At 42.8% G+C, this 11,493-nt stretch overlaps 1 protein-coding gene across 1 annotated transcript in view; it reads left to right on the forward strand.

Moving 5' to 3' along the window:
* Positions 1-11,209, forward strand: part of NTRK2 (neurotrophic receptor tyrosine kinase 2) — a 393,599-nt gene extending 382,390 nt beyond the window's left edge. Inside the window, exons 17-18 of the mRNA XM_052644926.1 lie at positions 9,973-10,131; positions 11,024-11,209. Coding sequence (XP_052500886.1) covers positions 9,973-10,131; positions 11,024-11,209 — 345 coding nt within the window. The remainder of the gene's footprint in view (positions 1-9,972; positions 10,132-11,023) is intronic.
* The last annotated feature ends 284 nt before the right edge of the window (positions 11,210-11,493 follow it).

The following is an 11,493-nucleotide window of genomic DNA, read 5'->3' on the forward strand; positions in this document are numbered from 1 at the left end:
TTTTCTAGGCCTATAGTTCTGTCTTCTCAAGAATGTAATACAAATGGTATCACACTGTGGCACCACAAAGCTTTTCTAATATCAGTTTATTGAATCTTCACAACCATATTCTGAGATATGTACCATTATTATACAATTAATAGATATGGAAGTGCTATGAAAAAGCAGAAAATGTATACAAACAGAAGGTATTTTCCCACTATTTATATTATTATTTCATGGTGGTGGAATAAAGACAAAATGAATTCTCATCGGGAAAAAATATTCCGAAAATATTTTGACTAACCCAGAAACCACTTGGCTTGAAATTAATGTCACACCCTCTATGACCAGATTAATAAAAGATAATGGAAGATTTTCTAGGCTGCAAGTGACAGCAGTTTCAGGTGAGGCAATAATCATTTCCCACTGGAAGAGACAGGGTGACCAGGCTGTCCCCAGCACTCCTCCTGACCCCATTCATTCATGGCTGTGTTCACGAAGCTCCGTTCATTCACAACATCTGGGAAGGGCTGAATCACTTCCCATGAAGTATCCTCTGGTTTGCTAGCCACACACCACAAAAGCACCCATCACTCTTTGTAATAGGAGATGTGATCCTGGATATGGTCATAAAGTGTTCGCAGTCTGACCACAGCAGTCCCAGGTTCTCCAAGGAGATGATTTTGCACAAATTGTTTCACTCTACCCCTTTTTTTTAAATTTCCTATTACAGATGCAGTATATAATAAATAAATATATAAGGTCCAAATACTTCTTAAAATTTACAGATATCATAAATTTTTAAGGAACAGCTTAGGAGAAACTGCAGAAATAAAGCAAGTGGGTGTAGAGTGTGATCAGGAGAGCTAGGAGTTTTTTCAATATTTAATGCAGCCAAAAGCCTCTGACAGCTAATCATCCCTTAATGGGGCTTGCCCTTTGGCCTGCCTGTTTCTAAGGGAGTAAAATGTTTGGCTTCCAAATGAGTTATCACTCACTCACTAAAGACCACAAGTTGAACGTGGCCTCCCAGGCATCGTTGATCTTTGCTACTTGAGTTTAGAAGGTCCCACATTAGCTGTATTGTTGTTGTTTAGTTGCTAAATCATGTCCAAGTCTTTGTGACCCCATTGACGATAGCCCACCAGGCTCCTCTGTCCATGGGATTTCCCAACATTGGAGTGGGTTGCCCTTTCCTTCTCCAAGGGATCTTCCCAACCAGGGGAATGAACCTGCATCTCTTGTATTGGCAGGCAGATTCTTCTTCTTTACCATGGAGCCACTTTATTCACCTTTAAATCATCAGTGTTTACAAAGCCAGCTGGGCACTTGCTTTGGATCTATAGAAGGGCTCCAGCCTGCCACCATGCCTCTGAGATTCACAGAGGGGAGAGTAAGTATCACTGTGGTAGGAGAATGAGCTGTGGGGAGGACAAGAATGATGCTTTGGGAGATAAAAGAATTAGGCAAAACAAAGGGCAATGTTGGCATTTGAAAGGAGACTAGACAAGTGAGATTTGAGAGAAGATACAGAGAAAGGGACTCAGAGATAAAGTGGGAGGGTCCACACTGAAAGGGATAGATGCTGTCAGAGAAGACAGCAAGGGAGCAAGGAAGATGGTAGATGTGTTTTATGTGAAGCTCAAAAGAATGAGAGCTATGCTTGTTACCTCCTCTCATCAACCAGTGTACCTGGAAAACAGATTGCATATTCCTCTTCAACTTGCACCAGGGATAAAGATACTATGTGTATTTGTTAAATAAATAAATAAATAAATAAGAAAGAGCCTAAACTCCAAATAATAGTGGATTAGAGAGCTGGCTTCAATACTGCTGGTCACCAATTCATGTCTCCACTTGCTCAGCAAGTTCCTTGACCTTCCTAAATCCTAGTTTCCCAATGTAGAAAAATAAATCCATTGCACATTAAGCAATGGAGAAATTTCCACAATCTATAATGTTCAAGCTGGTTTTAGAAAAGGCAGAGGAACCAGAGATCAAATTGCCAACATCCGCTGGATCATGGAAAAAGCAAGAGAGTTCCAGAAAAACATCTATTTCTGCTTTATTGACTATGCCAAAGCCTTTGACTGTGTGGATCACAAGAAACTGTGGAAAATTCTGAAAGCTATGGGAATACCAGACCACCTAACCTGCCTCTTGAGAAATCTGTATGCAGGTCAGGAAGCAACAGTTAGAACTGGACATGGAACAACAGACTGGTTCCAAATAGGAAAAGCAGTACGTCAAGGCTGTATATTGTCACCTTGCTTATTTAACTTATTTAACTTACATCATGAGAAACGCTAGGCTGGAACAAGCACAAGCTGGAATCAAGATTGCTGGGAAAAATATCAATAACCTCAGATATGCAGATGACACCACCTTCATGGCAGAAAGTGAAGAGGAACTAAAAAGCCTCCTGATGAAAGTGAAAGAGGAGAGTGAAAAAGTTGGCTTAAAGCTCAACTTTCAGAAAACAAAGATCATGGCATCTGCTCCCATCACTTCATGGGAAATAGATGGGGAAACAGTGGAAACAGTGTCAGACTTTATTTTTTTGGGCTCCAAAATCACTGCAGATGGTGACTGCAGCCATGAAATTAAAAGACGCTTACTCCTTGGAAGAAAAGTTATGACCAACCTAGATAGCATATAGAAAAGCAGAGATATTACTTTGCCAACAAAGGTCCATCTAGTCAAGGCTATGGTTTTTCGAGTGGTCATGTATGGATGTGAGAGTTGGACTGTGAAGAAGGCTGAGCGCCAAAGAATTGATGCTTTTGAACTGTGGTGTTGGAGAAGACTCTTGAGAGTCCCTTGGCCTGCAAGGAGATCCAACCAGTCCATTCTAAAGGAGATCAGCCCTGGGTGTTGTTTGGAAGGAATGATACTAAAGCTGAAACTCCAGTACCTTGGCCACCTCATGCGAAGAGTTGACTCATTGGAAAAGACTCTGATGCTGGGAGGGATTGGGGGCAGGAGAAGAAGGGGACGACTGAGGATGAGATGGCTGGATGGCATCACAGACTTGATGGACGTGAGTCTGAGTGAACTCCGGGAGTTGGTGATTCAGGGAGGCCTGGCGTGCTGCGATTCATGGGGTTGCAAAGAGTCAGACACGACTGAGCGACTGAACTGAACTGACCTGATAACCTAGTGACCAAAGAGTATGTAACCAAAGAGTATTTCTTGGGCAAGAAACAAATATTGTAGTTAAACTGATTAGATGTATCCAAGTTGATTTAAAAATAGTAAAATCATTGACTTCAGTTTTATGAAGGCCCTAGGCCCTTTTAGTATTTTGTCCAGGATTTGTTGTTTTAACACCTTTCAAACATGGAGATTTAAAGGACGCTTAGGTCTAGGTGTTTTTCCAAGAACAGTTTCCTTTTTTAACCAGATCATCCTATACATGTCACCCTCAAAATTATGAAGTGTCATAGAAATAAATATTTAGAACCAAACAAACAGTTCTTTTCATAGATGTTTTAATGAGAGAATCCATTCTTTTCCATAGCTTGATTTACTTTAGGCAGTATGGAATTTTTTTTTTTTTCTTTATGGCCACTGGCTCCGGACATTGCTCTGATTAGCTTCACTGATTTAAGCAAGTCACAATGATAAGCAGCCTTGATGGCCAGCCAGTCTTTCCTTTTGCATCATTTGACTTTCCAAGTCTAAGTCTCTGTCCTTTTTCTCCATCTTCAGAGGATATGAGACGTCAGTCACCATCTTACAGAGCAATATTCCCTCATGTTATTCATTATGACATCTTCCTAAACCTCATTCCTAGATCAACTAGCGTGAAGTCTGCACCATAGACGCCCCCATCTACTGTACAGATGGTAATGTACAGAATCGTATATTAATGTATAGGATGTACAGAGGAATGAGTGGGATTTCATACACAACTTAGAGAGTTTTTATACTCCCTGTGCACACCAGTATTTTGGATTACATTTTATTAAGAAGTTTTGAATTTCACTGAATGGTTCTTATTTGGGGTGTCTATTAGGTTAGGCAGTTTCCAACCATTTAATCTAAGGGCATTTCTATGAAGAGTTTAGAGAAGTTATTGGCAAATAGATGAGAAAGTACTAAATACTGATCTCTTTGAAGGAACACATTGAAAATTCCTCCCCAAATATCAACGCTCAGAAGAAACTTAAAGATATGGTCTGCTTACCAACCAATGCCCCCCATGCCTTGCCAGCCATTAAGTGATCGGCACCCTTCCCTCTTGGGCATGTGATCCATTAGCAGGAGTAGGGAGTGCCCTCAGTGTTACAAGAGCTGTGCTAAGGGGTGCTGGGTTCCCTGGCACTTAGAAATATCGCTGAGCTATAGAAGGGAGGATAAGTTCCTTGAAGTGATGGAACTTGAATTTGCCTTTAAGAGATATTCCAGAGGAGGTAGAAAACTAGATCAAACTTTCCAAAAGGCACAAGTCGGTTTGGCCTGGGTGAGGAGCCACAGCTGTTTGCTGGCTGAATTCAGGGCATGAACTGGAGATTGCAGAAGTCTGAAACACAAAGTGAGCCATCAGAATGAGCCACAAGGTGTCCTGGGGGAGGGGTTATGCATATGGCTCTAGATAAGCCACTTCAACTCTCTGAATTTAGGGGCATTATTTATAATATGAAGGCAAGCTGATGTCTACTCAAGAGGGTAATTAACTGGGTTCAAGTGAAATCACTGAGCAGAAATTCTTTGTAAAGGTAAGCTGCTGTGTGTTGACAGATGATTATGGTGGGAAAGTAGTGGCAAGTAGTTAATTACAGAGCTAAAATTCCAGTCTCTTGGGTTGAGGAAAATAAAAACTGTAAGCCAAGTCAGCTCCCTAGTTAAGTGGATTTCCCATGTTGTATCAGCTCCTTCCGGTACATTTAGTGAAGAGCACATTCCTGACCAAGGTTGATCACTGGAAGGTCTCTCCCGGCATCACTGTGTGTCTGGCAATCAGAGCAGCAGTTCTGACTCCCCATGTCATACTTGGGATCACTTTCCATCTCACAAATATTTAAGCAAGAGTGTGAGGGCCAACTGCCAAGTTGCACAATACAGGACAAATATCTCATTGTGTTTGTCGCGCACAGTATGTGGTGTTGTGAGATCCAAAACCACCCGGTGACTGTGACTGGAATGTGACAGTATTCTGTAACCAGGGTGGCTTTCTTTTTATTTTGTGGGGGGCACTTTTGTGACATGATCCAAACTCCTGAGAAAAGGTGGCAAAAGAAATACTCAGAAATGTTCTAAATGGGTTTAGAAAACTCGTGAACCCTGTCTGAACTTTTATTAGATGCTCCCACCACTGGCCCATTTGACATTAGAACAAGGAGAGCATTATTTATAATGGCATGTGTGAAATCTCAGAGGGGGTTCTTGGAAACTAATATTAGAGTGAAAAATCTGTCCCAAAGAGACTGCAAGTGTAAAATAAATGATCAGATGGGAAAACATGTAAATCAAAATGTGAATCTTTTTTTTTTTTCTCCTTTAAAGGACATGGGAGACTTTTCTTCGGCTATGAGCAACACAGGACAGAGAACCTGTAAGAGTAGGTGTTGTAATGAGAGGTGCCCTACAGTACTGGTCACTGCAGAGGGAGGAAGTGACTGCCCTCTGTGGGAAGCCAGTAGTGCTGACTCGTCTTAATGTATCTAGAATGGCTGCTTCCCATTGACAGAAGAAGATAATAAAGGCTCCAGAGAAAGAAGCAACACCTAGAAATAATTTAGTGCATTAAAATTCATAAAGAGCCCTCACAAATATTGTTTGCTTGAGTATTTAGCTTGTGATAACCTTAGGAGGTATATATTATTACCGACAGTTTATAATTGGAAAAACTAGGACACAGAGAGGTTTGGCAACTGTTTAAGTTTATCCAGCTAGGAAATAGTATATGGAGTAGTATGTATTGGAGCCCAGCATTTCATTTGTGGCATGTGGGTTAGTTCCCAGACCAGGGATCAAACCTGTGCCCCTTGCAGTGAAAGTGTAGGGTCTTAACCACTGGACCACCAGGGAATTCCCTATTTTGCTTTTTAAATTGAAGTATACTTGACATATAGTACTCAGTTTGTCTGGTGGTTTAGTTGCTCATTTACGCCTGACTCTTGCAACCCCAGGACTGTAGCCCACCTGGCTCCTCTGTCCATGGGATTTCCCAGGGAAGCATACTGGAGTGGGTTGCCATTTCCCTCTCCAGGGGATCTTCCTGACCCAGGAACTGAACCCTGGTCTCCTGCATTGCAGGCAGCCTCCTGCCTTGCAGCAGATTCTTTACTGACTGAGCCACCAGGGAAACCCTTCTATTTGTATACAGTATAACTAATTGGTATTTCTATGTACTGCACAGTGATCACCACAGAATAAATCTAGTTAATAGTTGTCTACTTAATATAGGAAAAATTTTTTCGTTGTTGTGAGGAAAACTTTCAGGATCTACTTTCAAATATGCAATATAGTCTTATTTAGTATAGTCACCATGCTGTACATTGTACCCTCAGGACTTATTTAGAGCTGGAAATCTGTACCTTTTGGCCCCCATCTAAAGTCATGAGTTGAGTATTGTCCACTGCACCACAGCTGGGAACACACAAAGAATACAAAAGCCTGGCATCTTCGTAGTTTAATGTGTCCCAAAGTGGGATTTTTACTGTCTAGTTCTAGGAATGTATGTAAGTGGCTCTTTCTCTCTCTTTCTGCCCTACAAAAACACATTTAAATTAACTCAGTTCACTAAATTAAACGAAGTTTAATTTATTCTTTCTGCCAAACTCCTGGGACACTTCAAGGGTATTCTGTTCATTGTGGATCTCCAAGAAATGAGGAGGGTTACAGATTATATTTGACACCTCTGACCTAGGAACACATGTGGAGTGTGTGTGTGTGTGTGTGTGTGTGTGTGTGTGTGTGTGCGCGCGCGCGCATGCTCAGTTGTGTCCAACTCTTTGCAACTCCATGGACTCTAGACCTCCAGGCTCTGCCGTTCATGGAATTGTCCAGGCAAGAATACTGGCCATTTTCTCCTCCAGGGGATCTTCTCCACCCAGGGACTGAACCCATGTCTCCTGCACTGGCAGGTGGATTGTTTACCACTATGCCACCTGGGAAGACTCTGACCTAAGAGCAAGTGTGGAGACCTAGCTCTTAATACTTTGAAGGTGAAGTAGCCAGAAAAACACCACATTGTTCCATAATATCCCTGTCTTCTCTTTACCACCACAGATCCACTATTCATTGGATGTATTCTTGCCTAGAGAATCCCAGGGACAGAGGAGTCTGGCGGGCTACAATCCATGGGATCACAAAGAGTCAGACACAACTGAAGCAACTGAGCATGCATTATCTGATTTCAACATTTTTCTAATCCTAATTTCAATATTTCAACTTCAATAATTTCACTATTCCCATAAAAGATAGAATTATGTGTTTTCACTGAAAAGCTAGGCAGAGACCTCTCACTCCATGTCACTCTGCACCACGTAGCTCCCCACACTGCCACCCACATTGGTGCAGGGGTGTGGGCTGCCAGCACCTGGGGGTGCATACAAGCTTGGTGTCCCCAGTGTTTGTAAGCATCTGAAAATGTTGGTAGATTTCCTTTCCCAAAGTCCTGGATACATGGGGTTTCAGGGTTTCAGAGCCTGGCGGATATCCGTCAGCCAGAAACATGCCCATGTGGCTGTCACCCTATGACCACCAGCATCCTTTCTGCTCAACCTGGGTTGTACAGGTTGTGTTTTGGACATCAACCCCTGGTGGTGAGTACCGTTATCACTTACAAACATGTCCAGGCAGCTCCATGAGGGAAATCAGTGGTCATTTAACAGCGATGGCAGAATGAGGAAAAAGTGATGAAATTGAAATCTGGTGGAAGGCAACAAGCCCACACTTAGCACCTGAACTTTTCATGCATTTAAATCCTGAAGAGTAAAACTACAGGGGCACCTTAATCCTGTGCCAGCAAGTTATGTCTCCACTTGTCAGACTCTTTGTACAGAGAATGTGTGATTTTTTTCACATGTGTGCTTTTTTGGCTAATAAGAGCATCATTTAAAATTACCAAACAAATTAGAGATCTCTGACACTCTCCGCTCCTTGGACTTCAGAGTGGAGCAGCATTTTTTTAGGCACTTTTAGTCCATTTTCTTCCCTTAATGAGTCAGAAATGAGAATTGTTGTTGTTGCTTGGTCATGACAGACTCTTTTTGACCCCATGGACTGCAGCACTTCAAGCCTCCCTGTCCTTTACTATCTCCTGGAATTTGCTCAAAGTCATGTCCATCGAGTCAGGGATGCCACCCAACCATCTCACCCTCTGCTGTCCCCTTCTCCTTCTACCTTCAGTCTTTCCCAACATCAGGATCTTTTCCAGTGAGTCGACTCTTCACATCAGGTGGCCAAAGTATTGGAGCTTCAGCTTCAGCATCAGTCCTTCCAATGAATATTCAGGGTTGGTTTCCTTTAGGATTGACTGGTTTGATCTCCTTGCTGTCCAAGGGACACTGAGAATTGTAATTGGGCAGAAATTCTATGTGGCATTGGTCTCAGAACTCAGGGGCTGGCAGTTGTCAGGGAAGTCTAATTCCTGAAGTCCTATGAACTCAACCACTGCCCCAATGTCAGCTTGGCATTTGGGCAGGTAGTGCTGGGGTTCACCAGCATGAAAAGTGGGACCTGCCTCCCACAGGGCTATGGTGCATAAATCTGATCTCAATTCAAAAATCAGAAAGCCTTGATGGGCTACAAACCTATACATGGAATTCTTACTTTTTCTCCAGGAAGTAGGAAATGATAAATCTCTTTGGTCAAAGTTTTCTTCACCTGTGCTAATGCTGTTGCTGTGTAACGCCTCAGCCTTGGCGTTTTTACTAAAACGGGCTTTTGAAAACCCATACTTGTCTTTGAGTTTAAGCTTGCACTCCTCACTGCACTGCAGGCCGATAATCGAGATATGAGTCGCTGGGGCAAGGAATAACCACTTTATTCAGAAGGACAGCAGACCAAGCAGATGGCAGGCTCATGCCCCAAAGACCCATCTTGCCTGTGTTAGAATTCAGACTTTTTTATACTAAAAGGGGAAGGGATAAGTCAAGCATTTCCTGGTTCCCATCTGCCTCTAGAGGGGTGTGTTAAATTCTCCCTCCCAGCAGTGGAGGAAGGGCCTGGTCAGGATGTTTCCTGTGAATTAAACAAACGTATTTTAGCTGAATGCTAATAGCTGTGAAGCAGGATTCCCAGAGATGGGGCATTACGTATAATTTAAGCTTATACTCAGTATCCCTTTAGTGATTAACTTGTAATAGAATACAAAATGTTCTTCCCTATTACATACTTACCAATTTACTTTTGTAAATCACTTCAGTTGAAGTGCTATAGTAAAGTCTTGAGCTCAAAGACCTGATTTCTTTGTGTCCATAGCAACCTGAACCTCAGTTGCCTCATCTGTAAAATGGGAATAGTCATTTCTGCCCTGACCATTGCTGGGTTGTGACAAGGATGTTCAAGACAGCTCTGTGTGATCTCCTGACAGTTTAAGGAAGCATAAGGAAGCTGTGGTTTGCTAAGGAAACAGAGTCCTTTGGTGGGTCATTTTTGGATCCTGAACCCTCATTATCCTGGCCAAAGTTATCTTGTTAGTTAGACAATCAAGTCATTCTCATACCAGAAAGTATGTGCGTTTGTGTTTTATACAAGATGACTATCCACCCAATCACCATCTCTGCTCCTATATAGTTTTGAGAAAGAGAATTGCAAACAGTATGAGAAAAAATCCTTTGACCACGCTTTGCCCTCTGTCTCTGTTGCTTGAGATGATAAACAAATTGTATTTCCCTTATGCCTTATAAACAGTTAAAATTAATAAATACAAATAAAGGGAAAAAATGCACCCCGTCTCCCTTTCACACTTTTGCCCCTGATGATGGGAAGTTGGTTTCCAGGTGACTGATGCCATCCTGCTTACCTCTTTTCTGCCAGGTCGGTGGCCACACAATGCTGCCCATTCGCTGGATGCCCCCAGAGAGCATCATGTATAGGAAGTTCACCACCGAAAGTGACGTCTGGAGCCTGGGGGTCGTGTTGTGGGAGATCTTCACGTACGGGAAACAGCCCTGGTACCAGCTGTCAAACAACGAGGTGCGTGTGTGGTGAGCAGCACCAAGATGCCTAGAGGGCTGACACTGAGAGATATCCCTGGGCTGGAAGCCACGAAATGCTCTCCTGTGGCGTCCCTGTGGCTTTGTTGGGAGCAGCACCTCCCCATGGCCTGCCATGTACCTAAGTATCATGGTCATTCTCCAAACGTAAGAGTTCTGGAAAGAGAAAAGCACAGCATTTGCTGATGTGCCTGTGATTCTCTGGTTGTGGGGATCCAGGAGTCATTTCGTGCTGTTCATCTAGGAAATTGATAGCAGATGTGGCATTTTGGCACCCTGAGAGTCCAGCTAGCTCTTTTGGTATTATTCCAAGAAGCTTTCAAGCTTCTCTCCTTTTTTGCACATTTCACTGGTACATTACTTCTAGTGAAAAACTCAGGCATTTTGTTTTTCTTTTCTAATCCTTTTGCAATTATGTCTATATTTAAACATTACTTCTTGATCAGGCACCTCACTTCTTCAGGTCCAAGTCTGTCTTTTATCCAATTCCATGATCCAAAATGACTGCTCATTTCTGTACCCTAAGATTCCCTGGCACAAAAGTGACCCTGGTTCCATCTCAGGCCAGTACAACTGAAACCCATTGGAATTCCAGGGTGTGGTTTAGGAAGGTTCCATCTAGATAAATTATTTCTCCGCCACTTTGATGAAATCAGTGTGACTTGAAAAATGGATATGAACCCATCAAATTAACCATGATATGCAAACCTAGAACAATTGCTTTCTTCCTTGTGAAAAAAAAAAAAAAAAAAGAAAGAAAGAAAAACACTGAGTGGGTTTCTTTAAAGCAACCCTCTCTCTGTACTGACATTATTGCATCCACATTGTTTTTCCTCTGGTCTGATCCTGTCTCTGTGCTCCATTCCATCCAGGTGATAGAATGCATCACTCAGGGCCGAGTCCTGCAGCGACCTCGAACATGCCCCCAGGAAGTCTACGAGCTGATGCTGGGGTGCTGGCAGCGAGAGCCCCACATGAGGAAGAACATCAAGGGCATCCACACCCTCCTTCAGAACTTGGCCAAGGCATCTCCAGTCTACCTGGATATTCTAGGGTAGGGCCCATTCCCCCAGACCAGTCCTTCCCAAAGCACTTCCTCAGTTGGGCCGAGAGGATGAACGTCTTTTAACTGCCGCTCGATGCCATCAATCCGCTGTTCTTTGCTCTGACAGTATTAACAACAAAGACACCGAGAAGCTTTCCGAGGGAAGCGACGTGTACTTCTCCACCTGTAGACACAGTATGGACTTCTTTTTAGCATTCTCTTTCTCTCTTTCCATCTCCCTTCATTTATTCTCTAGTTTCCGCCCCCACTTTATTTTTTGTCTTCCTTGCTTTACAA

This window comes from Budorcas taxicolor, chromosome 8, assembly GCF_023091745.1.
Source record: "Budorcas taxicolor isolate Tak-1 chromosome 8, Takin1.1, whole genome shotgun sequence".
NCBI lineage: Eukaryota > Metazoa > Chordata > Mammalia > Artiodactyla > Bovidae > Budorcas > Budorcas taxicolor.